At 46.5% G+C, this 21,526-nt stretch overlaps 1 protein-coding gene across 9 annotated transcripts in view; it reads left to right on the forward strand.

The window, feature by feature from the left end:
- Window positions 1-21,526, forward strand: part of POU2F1 (POU class 2 homeobox 1) — a 175,047-nt gene that overhangs the window by 63,392 nt on the left and 90,129 nt on the right. Inside the window, exon 1 of one of the 9 annotated variants that reach the window (XM_073304776.1) lies at window positions 18,463-18,645. The exons of the other annotated variants lie outside the window; for them this stretch is intronic. Within the exon in view, the coding sequence (XP_073160877.1) occupies window positions 18,618-18,645 (28 nt within the window). The 5' untranslated portion in view covers window positions 18,463-18,617. Of the gene's footprint in view, window positions 1-18,462; window positions 18,646-21,526 lie in introns of those variants that run through there. 9 annotated transcript variants of the gene reach the window in all.

Genomic DNA, 21,526 nt, shown 5'->3' on the forward strand with positions numbered 1-21,526 from the left:
TAAGGACCTCCCGCAAGGTTCCTAACAGGAGTTCACAGCCCTGGTGGATGAGGGCAAGGCAGTAGCCAAGACATCTCTCCAGTTCGGCAGTTGCGGCGGCTAGAACAATCATGTTGGGGTGGTCATGAGGCACTTGGCGTGGCTCCAGGAGTCAGGCCAGCCACCTGAGGTCCAGAATACACTCCAGGACCTCCCCTTCGAAGGGTCTGGACTCTTCTCTGACCAGACAGGCACGAAGCTGCACAGCCTTAAGGACTCACGAGCTATGCTTAAGTCGCTGGGTATGCACACCCCGGCAACCCAGAGGAAGCCCTTTAAGCCACAGCCTCCCCCTCAACGCCAGTACCAACCTCGCCTTAGGCATGAGACTTACCGTAGGCGAGGCAGGGATAACAGGCGATGGCGCAACAACAGTGACAATAATGCTCCGGGCCAGAACCAAGGCCAGCACAAACCCAAGCCGGGCACTAAGCCAGGCTTTTGAAGGTGCACTCGAGGACAGCATACCAAAACAGTCACCAGGTCCGTCCCTTTGTTTCCTGAACCGCCTGTCCTGTTTCTCCCGTGCTTGGTCCAACATTACATCAGACCGTTGAGTCTTACGCAAGGTGCGGAACAGGTACTCGCTGCAGTTTGCCTACCTCCCACCCCCCTTCCTCGTCCCTTTTCAGGGACCTCTCTCACGAGCATCTCCTAGAGAAGGAAGTCTGCTCACTGCTAGAGGCAGGGGCGGTAGAGGTGGGGCCGCACAGCCTAAGGGGAAAGGGGTTCTACTCCCAGTACTTCCTCATCCCCAAGGCCAAAGGGGGCCTTCTCCCCATCCTAGACCTGCGCAGGCTCAACAAGTTCCTGGTCAAGGTCCGGTTCTACATGGTCTCTTTGGGCACCATCATCCCTTCCCTGGATATGGGGGACTGGTACACTGCCCTCGACACAAAGAATGTGTACTTTCATATCGCCATCCATCCAGCACATTGGCGGTTCCTACGCTTCATCGTGGGCCAAGAATGTTACCAGTTTGTGGTTCTCCCATTCGGTCTAGCTGCGGCCCCACGGGTGTTCACAAAGTGCATGGCAGTGGTGGTGGCCTTCTTATGGAGGCAGAGAATCTGGGTGTACCCGTACCTAGACGACTGGCTCCTGGTGGGCCGATCCGAGGCAGAAGTGCGGGGCCACGTGGAGGTGGCCCTTAGATTGTTCCGCGAGCTGGAGCTCCTGATCAACGTCCCCAAGTCCATGCTTGTACCCACGCAGAGAGTGGAATTCATAGGGGCGGTCCTGGATGCGGTGCAGGCCAGAGGAAGCCTTCCAGTATCCTGATTCCAGGCTATCCAGCATGCGGTCACCTCCCTGCGCCAGTCTCCAACAACAACGGCCAGGTGCTTGGTCACATGGCGGCATGCACGCATGTCGTCAGGCATGCCAGACTGAGACTCAGGACTCTGCAGGCGTGGTTCGCTCTGGTGTACCACCCAGGCAGGGACCCCCTGGACATGGTAGTGACAGCCCCAAGGGACGTGCTGGATTCCCTACGGTGGTGGCAGTACCAGCCCGTGGTTTGCAAAGGCATCCCCTTGGCCGCCCCATAGTCGGACCTGATTTTGGTGACAGATGCGTCAGACCAGGGATGGGGGGCTCACCTGGGGGACCCCATGAGGGGTTGTGGTCTGGAGCAGAGCAGTCACTCCATATCAATGTGAAGGAGCTCAAGGCGGTTCGTCTTGCCTGCCAGACCTTTCACGCCACCGAGTGGTCACAGCATGACACTTCTGACAGACAACGCTATTGCCATGTTTTATATAAACAAACAGGGCGGGGCCCGTTCCTCAAGGCTCCTCCTCTAGGACCTTTGCATAGCCCATGCAATTCACCTCAAGGCGTCCTAATTTGTGGGGGTACGGAACGAGCTGGTGGACTCCCTCAGCACGTTGTATCGCATGCATGAGTGGATGCTCAGGGTGGACGTCATGCTTTCACTCTTCCGCAGGTGGGGGTTTCTCCGGGTAGACCTGTTTGCCACCAGGGCCAATGCCCAGTGCCTGTGGTTCTGCTCGTTCCAGGGCTGCAGCCCGGGCTCGCTCACGGACACGTTTGTGATCCCGTGGAGAGGGGACTTGATGTATGCCTTCCCCCTGTTTCCCTTGGTACACAAGGTCCTACTCAAGGTGCACAGGGACAGGGCGGCAGTGATCCTCATCACCCCAGCCTGGGCCCGCCAGCACTGGTACGCATAGCTTCTAGAGCTGTCAGTGAAGGCCCTAGTAGTTCTGCGCCTACACTGGGACCTCATTACGCAGGATGGCAGGCGGCTTCTCCACCCCGACCTACAGTCACCGCACCTGACGGCGTGGAGGCTCTGTGCCTAAACGCCCTGGAGAGCCAGTGCTCCCTTCCTGTGCAGCAGATTCTGCTTGGCAGTAGAAAGCCCTCTACCAGGGCAACCTATATGGCCAAGTAGAAAAGGTTCTCGTGTTGGTGTGAACCCTGACACGTGTGGCTGTGCCAGGCCCCAGTGCAGGCCATCCTGGAGTACCTTCTGCACCTCAAAGCAAGGTCTAGCCCCATCCTCACTCAGGGTACACCTGGCAGCCATCTCCGCCTTCCATCCAGGGTTCTCGGGGGCTCAGTGTTTCCCCACCTAATGGTGGGAGGGTTCCTTAAAGGGTTGGAGAGGGTGTTTCCGTACTCCCGCCCCCCAGTCCCTCCATGAAACCTTAACCTGGTCCTCTCCAAACTCATGGGACGCCCTTTCGAGCCCCTTGCTTCCTGTTCTCTCCTCCATCTTTCCTGGAAGGTGGCATTTCTTGTTGCCATTACCTCGGCCAGAACAGTGGGGAACTGAGGGCCCTCACCTCTGAGCCACCATTTACAGTATTTCACAAGGACAAGGTGCAGCTCTGGCCGCACCCCAAGTTCCTCCCTAAGGTGGTCTCCCAATTCCATTTGGGCCAGGACATTTGTCTGCCGGTGTTCTTCCTGAAACCCCATATGGACCCGAGTCACCGCAGCTTGCACACCCTGAATGTGCGTCGAGTGCTGGCATTCTATTTGGAGCTCGCCAAGCCCTTTCGCAAATCCGCGCAGCTGTTTGTGGCTGTAGCTGAGAGGATGAAAGGCCTCCCAATGTCGGTGCAGCGGATTTCGTCTTGGATTACAAGCTGCATGCGGGAGTGCTATGAGCTCGCAGGTGTTCTGGCCCCGGCTGTCATGGCCCACTCAACCATGGCACAAGTGACTTCCACTTTCCTGGCAGAGGTCCCGATCCAGGAGATGTGTAGAGCAGCCACCTGGTCCTCGGTGCACACCTTCACGACCCACTACGCGGTCAACCAGCAGGCCAGAGAGGACGTGGCGGTTGGCAGAGCGGTCCTCCGAACAGTTGTTCCGTGACTCCTACCCTCCTCCGGAGGTAAGCTTGTAATTCACCTAATGTAGAATGGACGTGAACAAGCACTCGAAGAAAAAGTGGTTACTTACTTTCTCATAACTGTTGTTCTTCGAGATGTGTTGTTCACGTCCATACCACCACCCACCCTCCTACCCCTCTGTCAGAGTTGCCAGCAAGAAGGAACTGGAGGGGGTTGGGCCGGCAGGGGTATATATGCACGGCACAGTGGCGCCACTCAGGGGGCCCCAACGGGAGCCTCTAAGGGAAAAAGTTTCCAACACTCGTGCACACGGCGTGCATACCTAATGTGGAATGGACGTGAACAACACATCTCGAAGAGCAACAGTTAGGAGAAAGTAAGTAACCATTTTTTCTGCATGGTCTCCTTGGCCTCCATCATTTCTCCCCCTGAAGACTGGTATGCTGCTGTCTACTTCAAGGACGCTTATATTCATATTTCCATTTTCCACAGACATATTTCAGTCTTCCTTCATTTTTATGGTGGGCCAGGGCCACTTCCAGTTTACGTCTCTACCCTTTAGTCTCTCGTCGGCCCCACGGGTATTCACAAAATGCATGGCCCTGGTAGCCGCTTACCGAAGACATCGAGGGGTCCAGGTCTGTCCTTATCTTGACGATTGGCTCATCAAGGGCAGATCGTGGGATCAAGTGCAGAGGAATCTCTATCTGGTGCACTTCACCTGTCTTTCTGGGCCTGTTAGTAAACGAAAAGAAATCGACCCTCATACCAGTGCAACAAATAGAATTCATAGTGGTGGTCCTGGCCATAGCCTTCCTTCCGTAGACCCATTTTCAAGCATGTCAGACTTGATCTTTCATATACAAGGGCACCTGTTCACCACCGTGTGGACCTGCCTGAGGTTATTAGGCCACACGGCAGCTTACATTTATGTGGTCTGTCATGCCCGGCTCAATATCCAGCCTCTGCAATTGTGGCTGGCATCAGTCTACATCCTCAACAGGCATGATCTGGACCCGGTAGTCAGAGTACTGGTCCACATCCGGTCGTTACTGGAATGGTTGTTGGACCCCGCGTTGGTGTTGGAGGGAGTTCCCCTTCTGGCCCTGGCATCATCGCTGACCCTGGATTCCGACCTAGCCTTTTGACCCCATCTGGGTGAGCTCAGCACACAAGGCTGGTGGTCATGGGATGATCACTCCCTCCACATGAATGTCAGAGAGCTCAGAGTGGTTCGCTTGGCCTCCTGGCTTTCTGGTCCCACCTGGAAGGTGGTACAAGTCCTGACAGACAGCGCCGCCGTGATGTTTTATATCAACAAGCAAGGTGGGGCCAGGTCATTGGCCCTTTTCCAGGAAGCTTTCTGGCTCTGGGATTTCTGTGTGCAGCATGCCATTCATCTCATGACTGTGCACTTTTCGGGGACCAGGAATGTAGAAGTAGATCACCTCAGCAGAACCGTCTCATCTCACCATGAATGGTCACTCCATCCCAAGGTGGTCAGTGTGATCTTCCAAAGGTGGGGAACTCCCCGAGTGGACTTGTTTGCGACTCGTCAGAACAGAAAATGCCAAGTGTTCTGCTCTATTTTGGGGGCTTGACAGAGGCTCCCTGTCAGTCGCCTTCTTACTCCCATGGTTTGGGGCTCAATGGATGTCTGGCTTCCCACCAGTTCCATTAATCCACAGGGTCATCATGAAGATCAAGCAGGACAGGACGAAGGTAATCCTGATCGCCCCAGCTTGGCCTCGCCAATGCTGGTTTGGCATGCTGCTGCCTCTCTGACTGGTTCTTCTGTCCCAGAACCACGGCAGTTTCCTGCACCTGAACTTGGCAGCGCTGCACTTGACGACTTGGCTGCTGCATGGTTGAATGCGGAGGAGCAGGAGTGCTCAGCCTGTACCACTAGGTCCTTTTGGGCAGCAGGAAGCCCTCCACCAGAGCGACCTACCTGGGCAAATAGAAACTTTTCACGTGCTGGGCCTCAGACCAGGGTATTGGGCCTGAACAGACCTCTCTGCTGTCGATCCTGGACTTCCTTCTATATCTCAAGCTCCAGGATTTGTGCCTTTCATCGATTAAAGTCCGCTTGGTCATGATATCGGCCTTTCACCCTCCATTCCATGGCAGGTTGATCTTCAATCATGGCATGACAGTCTGCTTTCTAAAAGGTCTGGAGTGACTCTACCCCCATGTCCAGGACCCTGTCCCTTCTTGGGGCCTGAATCTAGTGCTGGCGTGGCTCACGGGGGGGCCCCCTTCAAGCCATTGGCTTCCTGTTCCCTGCTTCTGTTCTCCTGGAAGATGTCTTTCTTGGTAGCGATATTGTCTGCCCGTAGGGTCTCTGAGATCAGAGCACTTACCTTGGAGCCACCCTATACGGTGTTTTCCAAGGACAAGGTCCAGCTGCAACTTCACCCAGGCTTCCTGCCTAGGGTTGTTTCACAATTTCACATGAGCCAGGACATATTCTTGCCTGTCTTCTTTTCAAAGCCTCATAAGTCTGAGGAGGAGTGTAGTGTTGATTGCACTTTCTGGATGTCAGGAGAGCACTAGCCTTTTACATTGAAACGACTAAGCTGTTCCATAAGTCAATGCAGCTGTTAGTTGCGGTGGCAGACATAATGAAAGGTCATCCTGTATCCACCCACAGGATTTCATCATGGATCACCGCCAGCATCCAGTTTTGCTATGAGCTGGCAAAAGTACCTCCACCAGCAGTTGTAACTGCCCACTTGACTAGGCCGCAAGCCTCCTTGGCGGTCTTCCTGGCCCAGGTGCCATTTCAAGATATCTGCAGGGCCACTACCTGGTCGTCCATTCACACATCTCACAACGCACTTACCTGTCAAGCCCGAGAGTATGTTGGCTTCGCTAGCACAGTGCTGCAAGCCCACCTCCATGGATACTGCTTGAGTCACCTAGAATGGAATTGACATGAGCAAGCACTCAAAGAAGCAAAAATGGTTACCTACCTTTCATAACTAATGTTCTTCGAGATGTGTTGCTCATGTCCATTCTATTACCCTCCCTCCTTACCCCTTTGTTGGAGTTGCCAACAAGAAGGAACTGAGAGGGTCTAGGGCCGGCAGTGCCTGATATACCGACACATGAGCGCAACACTCCAGAGGGTCCCATAACCAATCCTATGGATACCGGGAAGGCAAAAATCTCTGACAGCTGTGCACGTGGGCATGCACACACCTAGAATGAAATGGACATGAACAACACATCTCAAAGAACAACAATTATGAAAGGTGGGTAATCATTTTTTAGTGGGGAAACCAAAATCTGAGTGAAATCCCAAAGAAAAATACTACACTCCTGAGCCTGTTTGTTGGTGATTCACAGACTCCAAGTGGAATTGTTCTGTTTCTTCCAACGTCCAAAAGGAGAAGAAAAAGGTGGTAAAACACAGAAGACGATATACATGTTTTCTGCCTCAAATGCAAAGGTCCACCTATTTGAATAAGATCCATTGCAATTCCTAGTGTATATAAACGTATGGCCTATTGTATAGGGCACTACAGATAAGAGCCTTAATTTTTAATTTCCTGGCTGTTGTCAGTTTAAGATGGACCTTTAATGTTGTTGTAATGTGGTTCTGAGTGTTTGAATTATATCAGCCCTGTACCAAGGGGAATTAGTTATCTACTTTTATCTAAGGAATTGCAGAACTCTTTCTATTCAGTGGCCTTGCAGTCATCAGTTTTAACAGCATATGGCAGGTTTCACTTACCCAGTGGTTGTGCCCCATTAAATCTCTGTGTTTCTGGTCACTTTGTCACCAGCTCAGCTTTGAAGCGCTGCTGATTAACCTGCAGGGAATGGACAGGGTGAGTATAGTAGAAAATTAACACTAAAACTCCTTTAGCAAATGTGCACCTTTCAAGGTAGTGATGGATTATGCCACAGGTGGGTAACAGATAAAGTGTACTGGTTTTTAGTATTTAATTTGTACATGTGGCAATGTACAAATAAAATTCATGGCTCATCCTAACACATTAAATTCCTCTCATGCAAATAATTTATGCTTTTATAAATGAATAAATGCCTGTCAGTCTTTTGCTGTGTGAGTGAGGAGTTGGTGGCAGTCTTGTTTGTACAGTAACAGGCTGAGTTTTGCGTTCTGCATTTGCCCTACTGTTTTTGACAAGCGATCTGGCATCGGGTTAAGCCAATGATGTTCTGTGTATTCATTTTGGAAAAGAAGCTCAAGCACCACTTCCTGGTCACCAGTCCATTTTTGTTTTGTTTTAGCAGAGCGAAGTACAGCAGCTTGCTGGCTTTCAGATTTGATCCATCTTTGGTTTATTCTATAAATGTTAAAGTTAGTGTAGAAACCAAATAATAGTAGCAGTAAGAGGTAGAGGGTGTCTAGTGAAAGAGTCCTTAGAACTTGACAGGAAATGCTAATATTAAAATATATGGTATACTTTGGTTCCTAACTCTCCTTCAGTCTCCTACGTAATTATGATTACATTTTACCGCTCCACAAGTATCTTCTAAACACAGTAGATTCTTAAACTTCAGTATTTTTACTGCACAAGTGCAAGCTACTTCTCTAGCAGCTAGTTTTCTCCTGTTCTGCTGGTAAAAAATAATCATTCTTTGTTAGACTGAGCAGTATACTCTTAGTTTTATTTTGCTATATTAGTCAAGGAAGGATGGATGGGTTTTTCATTAAATGTTTCTTTTACAAGATACTATAATTGGCATTTCACTCAGTGTTTAAACTTTCTAGCCAATCTGAGGCAGATGCAACCTCTTTCTTATTGCCAGCTGTGCATGTTGCTATGGGAACTCAGTGGGGACTATCTGCGATTGCTGTTCTAGGGACCACACCTGGCTTATTTGCATTCAATTTAAGTTGTGGGAAATTCAAAAGAGAAAAAAGGGGAGCATAGACTAGCCACTGGGCAGCCAGAAAAGGCGTGTCATTTTGAGACTGTTGCATTGGACAGGAAAGCTGTTCTTATTCAGCTGAGTTCCTGTAAATCCACGCGGGGGTTTGAATTTGGTAGACATTTTGGGAAGGTGTATGTGGATTTTGACCATGTTTTGAGAGTGCTTTTGAGATTAAATTGGCTGTAGTTTCACACATTTCTGTACCATTCTCTCTCATTTCTTAAATCCTAGTAAACTTCATGATATGCTCTGCATTTTTAATAGGAGATTTCAGAATGGCAGGGAAGGACTGCAAAGTGAGCGTGGATTACAGGTCTCTTCTTTTTTGTCTTTATGAAATTGCATTTCAGTCAATAACTTAATGCAACATTAGAATGTTAGTGTGATATCAAGTACTGCTGGGGAATTAAGGGGGATCTTCTTTTACATTTCTCTTCCCCTTTTACTGCTGAAATCCCTCCTTCCTCAATGGTGACCATTACTTTTTACTGAGAGGGCAGTGGAATGGTTCCAAGAGGTGCCAGTACCACTGCAGCCTATTTGAATGGTCAGCAGCTATGTTCAGACATTGATATTGCCTGACTCCAGACACCATACTATTTCTGTATGCAGAGTGGTGGTAGGCTGGCATCTCTGATTTGCTACTTTGATTCTTTTCCGGTCTTTCACAATCCTTTGCACGTTTGGCCTTCCAGTGCCAATTCTGGACTACATGATTTCCTTACTGACTGGTGGAGATTGGATACAACTGAGCATACTAACACTGTACATTGACTTGTTCTTTGTTTTTCCTATGCTGATTTTTGTCTCTAGCAGGTGAAACTGCTGTTGCAGTCGTGCTGTAGGGTTGACAAGCTGGCTTAGTCCTTCACTGGAGGGTTGTCATGTTGGAGACTTTAAAATACCAGATTCACAGGGCTGTAGGGCCTGGTGAAAGGTCAGATACCCTCTCCACCTTTGCCAAATGTAAACTCCTGCTAGGCTTTGGAGGAAATTATTAGTTTGCCTATACTGTTCTCTACCCTGCATCCTGAACTTTTTTTCGTATTGTTCTGATCAAATTTTGTTCCTGATTCCTCGTAGGATTCAGACTTCAACTCTTACTATCCCTATTGTAGAATTAAGTTGTTTTATTGGGATACATGTTCTCTGAAGACTTTTCAAGGTGATCTTCCTGTCTAATTTGCTGTAGTTTGGTCCATTGTGCAACTGTAGAGTTTTTAGTACCTGTTTTGAAATAATTCTATGTCATTCTTTGAATTCTCTGGAATCAGTCTCCTTTCTTAAGCCAAGTGTATGCTAGGAAAGGTTTGCTGATAATAGCTATACCAGCAAACTCTCCTAATGTAGACACAGTTTATACACAAAAAAGTGCCTTTTTTGATATATTGGTTTCCCAAGCAAAAAAGGAAGATGTCAGCTAAAGCACATGTATGTTGGTATAACTGTATCAACAGTAGGGCTTTTGCTAGTTTAGAAATGTTGTTGCAGAAACATCATAATGCTAGCCAACCTTACCATATTTCTTCTGTAGCCCTGGCGTGGAACACTGTCCCTGAAAGAGAGGAAAACTGGGAGCTCAATGTAAAAATGACAAAAGTAGACAGGAGGAAAAGGGAAAGAAGGTAAAACAAGTGATACCTAGGTATCTTTTTTAGAAAGTTTTCTTTCATAACGTTATAAATAAAACGGTGTGCGCATGGTGATGGGGGATGTGGTTACAACATGTTAGGTCCTTGCTGTGCTGCAAAATAAAACTCTGCTTTACTTCAGTCATGGGACAACTATGATCCCCTGCATCAATGTGTCAAACTCTGTTCTTTGGAGAGGTCTGAATTCCATTGTTAATTATGGTCCATAACTGGGGCATAAATTTAGGACTACATGTTACCCTCAGGCCACAGTCAGTCGATATGCTTATGTTAATGGGAGGTCTGCACAAAAATCAAGATAATATAGTTTCATGTAGTAACTAAATACTTTATTAGCTTTTTGGAATATCAATGCCTACTGTCATTAAATAATAAGTATCTGATACCCCCTTTTATTTTCCCACAACGGTGAAAAATTAAATTGATAAAAATAGGAGGAAAAAAATTAAAACCATAATGTTGCCCGTCTGTGAAAATTTAAATCAATAAAAATATATAAATAAATATTTATTTAAATATTCTTTGAGTGATTGCACATGTCCACTCCACTTCAGGCGTGTGTGAACCCAGTGCACTAGAGCCAGAGATGCTTTTCCCTTTGCTGTACCTGTGAGGGTGGTGCATGCACTTTTAACAGGCTCATGCTATTGACCTATGATATAAAGGGCAGAGCAGCCCCTGACCCATCTCAATTCCTTACCACCCATAATTGGTAGACTGAGATTGTGGACTTGTTTGTTCAAGTTTTTCCGCATTTATCACTGGTTTTTCTATACCTTTGTTTAGTGGTGCTCATTCTTATAGTGAGTCTAGTTTTTCTTTCATTCTTGGTTGTTTGGCATTGAGTCCCTTTTAACGGTGAGGTGTTAACTCTTATACTGGGGCATACCTTGGTCTCCAGGCTTTAAGCCTGTGCTGGTTCCAAGCAGTCTAGGCAGGTGTGACCCTCACTCCAGTTGTCTGACATGTCTGGATGAGAGCCATGTTCGAGACTGCTGCCAGTTCTTTAGAGAATTCCTGCCATGTACAAAAAAGGATAGGGAGATATGTCTGTGTTTGCTGGGCCACATGGCAGCATTGTACGTATGTCATCTGCCATGCAAGGCTCGGAATGTGACCCTTGCAGCAGTGACTGGCGACAGTCTATTCCCAGTCCAGAGATCACCTGGACAAAGTCATTACCACTGGTGATACTTACTTCCCTGCAATGCTGGACCGACCCCAAGGCTGTCCTGGAAGGAGTTCTGTTTGACAGCCCGTGCCACTTGGCCGAACTGATATCGGGCGCTTCAGACATCGGCTGGGGAGCGCAGCTAGGCGATGTACAGACCCAAGGGACGTGGTACCCAGAGGAGATGATGTTGCACATAAATGTCAAGGAGCTCAGAATGGTACGTTTAGCCTGCGGGGTCTTCCTACTGCATCTGTCAGGCAAAGTGGTGAGAGTGTTGACGGACAATATGGCCTCAATGTTCTAAATCAACATGCAAGGCTTTCTCTCAAGAGGCTCTCTGATTGTGGGATTTCCGCATCAAGCATGCGATCCACCTGGAGGTCTGTAACCTCCCCGCCATCAAGAACATGATAGTGGATCACCTCAGCAGGTCCTTTTTCTCTCACCATGAGTGGTTGCTCCATCCAGAGGTAGCCCAATGGCTTTTCCAGAGGTGGGGAACTCCCCAAGTGGACCTGTTCTCCATCAGACAGAACAGGAAATATTATCAGTTCTGTTCCCTGCAGGGCCTAGGCAAGGGCTCCCTCTCAGACGCCTTTCTCCTTCTGGGGTCAGGGGGCCTGATGTACGTGTTTCCGCCGATCCCGCTCTTCAGCGGAGTCCTGTCAAAGATCGAGAGACAAGGCCCAAGTCATTATGATTGCCGTGATCTGGCCGTGCCAACATTGGTTTGGCCTGTTGATGGACCTGGCAGTGACCGCTCCCTGACCCCTTCCCGACTGACTAGATCTGATTTCGCAAGATCACGGGTGCCTCCCACACCCCAGCCTCGCCTCCCTCTATCTCACAGCGTGGATGCTGCGTGGTTAAACCCGGAGGAACGGGCCTGCTAGAATGAGGTCCAGCAAGTCCTTCTGGAAAGCAGGAAGCCTTCCACCAGGGCAACTTACATGGCCAAGTGGACAAGGTTCTTCCACTGGGCATCTGAGCATAGCATCTCTCCTTTTGCACTCCTCCTTACAATCTATTGTAGATTATCTGCTTCATCTTAGGAACTAGGGGCTGGCCCTGTCTTCCATCAGGATGCACCTTGCAGCCATCTCTGCTTTTTACCCACTGATCCAGCATCAGACAGTGGTCTCACACATGTTGCTCAGATTCCTGAGATGCTTCGAGAGACTGTGGCTGCCAGTCCGGGCTCCTGCCCCACAGTGGGACCTTAATTTGGTTCTTTCTAGGCTCGCAGGCCCCCCCTTTGGACCTATGGCCACCTGCTCCCTTTACCACCTTTCATCGGAGGTCACATTCCTTGTGGCAGCAACATCGACGAGATAAGTGTCGGCGATTAAAGCCTTGACATTGGAACTGCCGTATACAGTGTTCTACGAGGACAAAGTTCAGCTGTGACCCCGTCCGGCCTTTCTTCCAAAAATGCTGTCTTCCCTACACATCAACCAGGACATCTTCCTCCTGGTGTTTCGTTCCAAGCGGCAACCACTACTGAGGAAAGAAGGCTACATGCCATGGACGTCAGACCTGCCCAGACGTTTTACCTGGAGCATACCAAGCCCTTCCACAGGTCAGCCCTGCTCTTCATTGTGACAGCGAACAGGATGAAGGGCCTTCTGGTATCTTCGCAGAGGATTTCCAAATGGATCACCTCCTGCATCCGGACCTGTTACAAGTTAGCACAGGTCCCACTGCTGCCAATTGAGGGCTCATTTTACCAGACCTCAGGCGTCCTTGGCGGCCTTTCTGGCTCACATTCCCATCCAGGACATTTGCAGAACCGTGACGTGATCTTCAGTTCACATATTCACTGCACATTTTACCATCACTTAGCAGGCCAGAGACGACACTGCGTACGATAAAGCTGTGTTGCAATCTACATGTCCATGAGCTCCTACCTGCCTACGTTGGTACTGCGTGGGAATCACTTAATATGGAATGGACATGAGCAAGCACTCGAAGAAGAAAAGGCAGTTACCTGTTCCGTAACTGGTGTTCTTCAAGATGTGTTGCTCATGTCCATTCCATGACCTGCTCTCCTTCCCCACTGTCGGAGTTTCTGGCAAGAAGGAATTGAGAGTGGGGGGAGCTGTTGACACCCCTTATACCGCAGTATGAGTGCGCCACTCCAGAGGGCTCCAGAGCCGGTCCTATACAGATACCACTGAGGGAAAAACTTCCGGCACCAGTGCCTGTGGCGAGCACACACACCTAATATGGAATGGACATGAGCAACACATCTCAAAGAGCACCAGCTACGGAACAGGTAACTGTCTTCTCTTAATCTTCTGGAAATATGGTATGTGCAAGAATTTTGAGGGAGATTTAACTACACGGAAAATTTGAAGTGAGTTTTGTTTGAGCTAATCGCGGGGGACAGAAAATTTAGACGCAGATAAAAAATTTCAAATCATAGCAAGTTTGACGTGTAACTCTTAACAGATCAGTTTTATTTGACTTCTGCAGAAAATTGTTCTTTAGCCTTCAGAGTAAATTTAGGATTATGTCTATACTACAGATGCTATGGCACTGCAGCTAAACCACTAACACTAGTGTAGACCAGTGATCACCAACCCGTATATCACGATCAACTGGTCGATCCTGGAGCCTCTGCCAGTCAATCGTGATCTCCAGCCACTAAAAGCGCGGCTAAGGCAGGCTCCCTGTCTGCCCCAGCCCCACTCCGCTCCTGGAAGCGGCCAGCGCAGCCCCTGGAGGAGGAGGGGAGGGAGTTCCGCGCTTGTTGGCGCTTCCAGTAGCAGTGTGCGGTTGGCACAGACAGGGATCCTACCTTAGCCCCGCTGCTCCGCCACCCAGTGGGAGCCTGCACCCCAGCCCTAAGCTCCCTCCCAGAGCCAGCAACCCAACTCTCTGCCCCAGCCTGGAGACCCCTCCTGCACCCAAACTCTCCCAGAGCTTGCACCCCTCACCTTCTCTTGTACCCCTGCCCCAGGCTCAGCCCGGAGCCCCCTCCCACACTCCAAACTCCTTGGCCCCAAGCCAGAGTCCACACCCCCTCCCGAACCCCAGCTCAGTGAAAGTGAGTGAGGGTGGAGAGAGCGCATGACAGAGGGAAGGGGGGATGGAGCTTCGGGGAAGGGGTGGGGCCTGGGGAAGAAGTGAGGTAGATCCTGTGTTGCACTTAAATTCAAAAAGTGACCTTGTGCATAAAACAGTTGGAGACCACTGGTGTAGACATTTGCTGTAGCAGTAGAAGGGGTTTTTCTTTCAGTGCAGGTAATTGATCCCCTAAGAGGCGGTAGCTAGGTTGACGGAAGAATTCCTAGTGGTGTCCTAGGCCTCGGTCTGCTTAACTTGAGTGTATCAGGCTGAGTTTTTCATGCTCCCGAGCGACGTAGCTAGGTTGACTAAGTTTTAGGTGTAGACCAGGACTTAGCAATTTTTAGATCAAACTAGTTTTGCGAACCAAAACATGGGTTGGAGCTAAAATTAGAATGTATAATGGAACCTAGTTGTAATCTTAATTATTAAGAAGTTATTGTCAGTCGTTAATTACTCTGAGGATTGAGCTAACATAAATAATGGTTGGTTTTGCTCATCAGTGTGTTCTGTTCACAATACATTGGGGTCTGTTTGAAAAGTAATAGGAAATCTCGTCTCTTAATTTGAGGAATGGGATTTTGAGGATTCAAAATGTGGCTCTTTTTGGGGGGGAGGGGGTATTCTGATGTGGTTTAGGGACTTGGGCAGGCTCCAACATATTACTCTTGGCTGATATGACCTATGGAAAGCAGTCTTCCTCTGAGGATTTTCAGTGTTAGTTGATGCAGTGAATACTTATCAGGGCTATTTTCAAATCTTGTGCTATCCAGTGTTTTGCATGGTTATTGAGAGATAAAACTGGGCCAGAGTTTGAGATACTAAGAAGGGAGGTATGTTATGGTTGATGCCATACTCCCTTTCACAGTAGGGTTCACAGTACCCTGCTCAGGAGTGGGACTAATGTACTGTTAGCCTCAGAGGCTAATCTTTCAGTATTGGGGCAGAAAGTGTGCCTGGGAAGTTTGTAAAGGTCACACTTGTCAAATGGAGATACCTAATGGTAGAAACTTCCTAGCGATCATTGAGGGCATGTAATAAGTGACATTTTACTAACAGATTAAAATTTGTGTGAATAAAAATGAAGATTCTTTTCTCCCCGTAAAAGCATGTGGGATGGGAGGCCTTTGATAATAACTTTGCCTTTAATTCTGCCAATAGCGTTTTGGATTTTTTCACTATAAGAACTAAGATGCCTTTTTTCTGCTTTATAACCATCTTTTTAAAAAAAATTATTTATGCAGTGCCATTGAAGAGCGTATTGTTTTACAGTCTAAATTTGGCATAACAGATGGAAAGACAGGGCAAGGGAAGGATTAACCAGGAAGAAATCATGTGATTTGTTTTGTGCTATGAAGTGAGATTGGAGAAGTTTACAGTTCTCAAGTTGAGAGAGAACCAGTCTTTGCAGCGATTACATATTGGAAATGATTTAAGGTATGTCTACGCTAGGAAAAGTGGTGTACCTTTTCTCTTGATGTAGACAAACCCTTAGAGGAAAGAGTGACAGGATTTTGCAAGGGTTATTTTATTTAGATCTAAATACCAAAAAAAAAAAAAAGAAAAGAAAAGAAAAAAAAAAAGGTCTATTCACAGCTCAGGACACCAGGAGAGTTTTTAGAATGGCAATCCATGCAGGAATAACCACAGTATGGCGCAACCCAAATACAAAATTAAATGATCTTAACTGGCCCATAATTTTGAAGCAGTAAATTCTACGGTACCCCACTCCAAATCTCATCGCACTCAGGCTTTCAGTCCTCTCCCAAAATCTTAGTAAACAGAAGATATTAGTAATGTGCCATAAAGGTAACTGGTTCTGGCTATTTTGAATTAAGATTCCGTTCTTGTGTGAAAGGGAAGGTTACTTTCACAGTAACAAAATTATCACTGGAGAATGGAGAGGTTTAGTGGAGACAGTTTAGAAGGAAAGATGAGTTCTGTTTTTGACATTTAGTTTGAGGAGGAGATAACTGAGGGCATGTTTTAACAAGTAAGTTAACACAAGGTTACAGCTCAAGTATTGTTATCTTGACCCCTTGAACCTACACACAAACCCTTTGTGTGTGGTGGTAGTAATGCAGGTTGGCTAGCACAACTGGGAATATAGGGCAGACCTTGAGTGACCCTCCCTTGTCAACTGCCAACGTGTCATATCTGTAGCATGGACACAGCTAGCCTGTGACACAACAACTGAGGGGCACTAATCTTCCAGTGCCGTCCCACAGTATGACAGGTACCCAACCCCTTGGTCTTTTCTTGTCATCTACTTATTCCCTGTTTACTGACCTGGAGTCTTAGCATTCATTCCCCTTTTCACATGCAGCTTCCAGTATCAGCACTTGAACTCATCTGTCTCTGATACGGAGCTCCATTCTTTGAGAATGGTCCCAAAGAGGGCATCTCACTGTGCTGTCAGCTGGCCAGAGGCTAGTAGGCACCAGGAATGGCTTGCTTTAATGAGTTGCTGGTGTCATGCCATTTCTGCCCAGGATCCCCAGATGGAGAGTTCTCCCACAATATATGGCAAAAACATTCATAGAATAGTGCCATTTACTGAAACTCTCTGAACCATGGGATTTTCCCCCCAGAAGTCTTAGTGCTATATAGGAACAAGTAGAGCACCACTGTTATAGCAACCCATCTAGCACTCAACTGTTACTTTGTAGTGTGGATGCTGTCTGTTATGATTCTGAGTTGTGGGCTTACCATGAGAGGTAGGCAGAGATGTGAGACTGAACAGAAGGAGAGGTCCAGAGTGAAAATAAATTTGAGTCAATAGTACGGGAATTGGAAATCTTTTTTTCCTTTGGTGTGAAGGGGTGGGATTTGAATTCCACTTCATAAAGGAGAGAGAAGAGCAACTAGTTAAAGAAGTACCTTTCCCTCTGCAAATTCATATACAGTTGTACCTTAAGGTGGCCACGACTGCATTCATCCAGTATTGGCCATAGCTTCATTTATTCCTGAATAGAAAATGGGCTGCTGAGTTTTCACATCCAGGCTATGCATTTATCCCTTGAACCATGGAAACATATCTTGTTCTTGCTGTCTTGGAAATGGGATTTTGTATGTTATATCAGAGATTTTATTTAATAGAGCTGGTGTAAAATTGTGGTTCTCTGGTATGTTCATTCTGTGAACCACTTTGTAAGAAATATCCTTTCATGGACCACAACCACTCCCAATCTCCACTGCCTCTTTGCTGGGTCTCAAAATGTTTAATTCCACAGACTGCTGGGCAAGATTCTGCCAACCATTGGTGGTCCAAAGACCACAACCCTTATCTCAAGTATCCCCCTCCTGGAATCCGAGCTCCAGAGTAAGCTTTATTTAGCTCTCAGGTTACACTTGTAGAAGGGATTAGTAGTTTTTACTTGGAAATGATTTGAAAGTTTAAAAATTATTTGCAACATCACATGGGATAGATTAATGGGTGTCAAATGTTACACAATACTGGACATATACACTGTTAATCTAGCGTTGCAAAGCAATTAGCAGATAATGAATCACCAGGCTTTTTTGACCATTTAAAAAGAAGTGTGCTGATTCTCTGCCCCAATTTTGCCTTCTGTTTTTGAGTGGGACCGTCTCGTGACAGTTTGTATTAACATTTGGAAAACACCAGGTTTACATCTCTGTGTTCAGCTCCTACCTTGCTAATTGTTTTCTTGGACTATTTGGATGGTATAGAAAGCTTTTTCCAAATCCCCTTTATTACTGAAGTTATTGTTGCCAGTAGGAATAAGATTAAAGGTGCTAAAGTCTGTAGAGTTGTTTCTAATTTGTATGTGTCATTTCAGTGGCATTTTAACAGAACTCTCTCCCTCCCTCCCTCCCTCCCTCCCTGCTCCATGAGTACTGTGCTTGAGTTAGGTCCGAGAAGCCAAGCTATTGGAAGAAATTTCATTTTGTTCCCTAATTATTATGCTGGCACTTGGGAGATAATTTTTCCCTTCATGCACTGCCAATTAATATGCAAATGAGCTGATAAATATTTATACCATGATTTAAATTATGCAGGGAACGCTTTCAGTGTACTCTGCAAATGAATTGTTCATGGACTTCAAAGTGCTGGCTGCTGTGCTAACGAGGGGAGATTTGCATAAGGCCCTAATCAGGCGCATACTGATTAAGCTTCATTATGGAAACTGCCAGCTGCAATCTTTGTTTCTGTTTTATTACAAAAAGGGGAACTTTTCACGCTTCAGTCGCCTTGACAATGTCAGACACAGCTAGTAGGAGAGACTAAAACTCCACAGAGCAACTGAAGTTTCCCTGTTCAGTTGAAGATTGCTATGGTGTAACTGAAGTTGTATTTCTCCCCCTCACCCCCATTCCCTTTCTTGTTCTGTTGAGAGCAGTAGCATAAATTTGTTAGAAATAGTCTTCCCCCTCTTTATTTCTTTCCTTGGACTATCTGAGCCTGTAGAGGATTTCACAGCAATGCTGGACTGCAGTGACTACGTTCTAGGTGGGTACCAGCTCTGCTCTTTCTTATAAGCGTTTAATATGGAAATAGAGGGTGAGAGATTGACTATGCATGGCGGCTTAATCTCATATGCAGGGTCTGCAGAAGGCATTTTAAAGGTGAAGCTCGCCAGTGAATCAACAGCAAGTGCCACCCTGCTATTCCAGTTTTTTCCTGGTTCAGGAGAATTCTGCTCTTCGGTTTGGGTGATATTTAATACAGTTAAAGTTTTAATACAGTTAAAGTTACAGTTTTTGGTTTGGGGATTTTATTCTGAGAAGCATTTGACTTCTGACAGACATTAAGACTTAAGACTTGAATTACAGATCCATATACTCTTTTTTTTTTAGTATTTTTAAAAACAAAACAATTCCAATTTCAAACCACTTACTCATATCAACTCTTCACATAACGTATATGTTGTGTGTGTATATATGTTTTTCTGACATAATAGCAAGGTTTCTTCTTGTGTAATGGAAAATAGGGTGGAGGTCACAGTTGCCATTGATGCTGATGCAGGCTATGCTTAAGGTACTGGGATAACGTATTTCCATTAGCAGCCTGTCAGTCCTGTGCTCATATTTCTTCCCTCTTCTATATTTTAAAAGTTATTTGTAATAATTGTTTATTGGTTTTGCAGTAGGTAATGTGGTGCTTTCAGAGCTCTGAATTCCACACATGGAGCCTAAGAGTATTTCCTTTTTGTTTCTATAATAAAAGATATAACTGGACCATCGTTAGTCTGATGTTTGTTTTTTAAGCAGACATCTGAACATGCATATTTCCAGATATGCAGCAATTACATGTGAATCTTTGACTTAAACTTGCAAGTGACCCATTTGGTGTTTTGCTGGCATTGAGGAATCCCTGTGAGCTGTGTTTCCCAGGGAATTATTTATGCTGGTTCTGATGGAGTATTGGGCCGGTTTCCCTTGAATGGGTGAGGGGAAACAGTGTGTAAAATTCTATATTAAGATGATTTTACATGTACACATAGCTTAATTTGCAATTTAGCTATCACTCCAGTCTTGTCCATTCTCTGCTTTTTAGTTTTTTCTGAATACCTTTTGAAATATCAGAGGGGCAGTGAAAGCCTGGCACAGTAGTGCTGTGTTTCACACTCAAATTCTGCTATCAGAGTAACAAGAATGAATGTAAAAGCTCCTCTGAGTTTGATTTCAGTCATGCACCTGCTGCTTTCGATCCTTCCTTCTGTGCTTGAGGTTTGTTTTTAGGTGGTATTGACAGAAATTTGCAGCCCAGCCTTTATTTAAAACTCGAGAAAAGTCTAAAGGGGAAAAAGGTGTTGGAGGGAAAGAAGGCGTTAACACCCTTATTTTTTTAATAGCAAAAGAAAATTATTTTGAGTATCTACAAAACAAATCAATTACATTATTGTAGGTCTTTGTGCCCTACAGAGAAGTGCCCTACAGATTTTGTTCATAACAGTATTGTGCTACAGATGTATGCAATGGAAACACGATAGAGTGCTTGACCCTTTCTGTGCAAAATAAACATAGAACATCACCTTCCACACACACATCAAGCTGGTGAAGTAGTAATGAAGGTTTATCCTTCCTTGGGTTCAAAGCAGTTCTGACAGGAAGTTTCTACAGTGGGTTTATCTCTTTACTTGTGATGGTGTTTGGGATTTGATGGAAGACAGAACATTGCAAATATGTTGCTACCAGAGGTGAATCTTAATAGTAAAATATTCTTACTGCAAGCACATTTTACTACCTGCCTAAATTCCCCATATACATCTAACACTAAACAACAACTAAAAATCTCTTTCTGAAGCCTTGATTTCCCAGTGCAGTCTGGCAAAAACTATTCTTGTTGCCCTGTGGAATGGTATTTGCAGCTTTATTAAAGACAAACTACTGATCATCCAGTAGGTGTGGAGCAAAATATTTTCAAAGGTTTGCTGCATGAGCCTTTTGTCAAAAGAGAGGGAGAACGTCCACTATATTTTGCAGTGCTCTGTACCCAATTTATTTTCTTCAATAGCTTCAATAATAACAATTTATTCATAATAACGTGCCGTTAGAGGCCCCAATCGGGATCAGGGCCCCAGTGCTTTAGTCTCTGTAATGAAGCCCTGTGGGAAGCACAGTGCTATTTTCTTCATGCAGAGGCTCAATCCTTTTTCAAAGTCTGGACCACAGTTTAACAGAGAAATGATCTTATGGCCTCTGCCCCTTCCACTTGTGATCATGCTGACCAACTTCTTTCCCATTCATGAACTCATAACATCCCCTGTATTCAGGGCTTGAAAAACTTACCCAAAACCTACTAGCCCAAGGCTGCCACTAGGCTGAAATACACTGGTATCCCAAGTCTTCTTGCTTCGTCATCTACAGGTCATGCATTCATCATTACGTGGATCAAGTCTCCAGTCTCTTGCTGGCTAAAATCAGAGCCTGCAATTAATGCCAGTTGCCACTTCCAATGCTTTCCCTCAACAAATTTAGTGCTGGGTGGTGCCCCATCCAAGTAAATCCATGTATGCTGGTCCTACACGCAGACCCTTCTGCGAGAGGTGGGCAGGACGGGGAGCATACAAACAGCTCTTTGCTATGGTGTCAGTGAACAGAAACTGACACTAGTTCTCCCTGGGGAGTTACAGCCTTGAGGAGCCAGGCCCCAGCCAATTTAAAGACCAGTGGCAGTAGACCCTCTGCTGGCCACCTAGCTGAGGGCTGTTTTATTGGGATGGAGATCTTGTTGACAGTACTTCAACAAGTTGATGGCTGTATGGATGGGAAGGGGCTTAAAGGAACCCTCCAATCACATCCCATAGATCAGTGGTGAGCGAACTTTTTGGCCTTAGGGCTACATCTGGGAATAGAAATTGTATGGTGGGTCATGAATGCTCACAAAA

Source organism: Lepidochelys kempii, chromosome 1 (genome assembly GCF_965140265.1).
Source record: "Lepidochelys kempii isolate rLepKem1 chromosome 1, rLepKem1.hap2, whole genome shotgun sequence".
Taxonomy (NCBI): Eukaryota; Metazoa; Chordata; order Testudines; family Cheloniidae; genus Lepidochelys; species Lepidochelys kempii.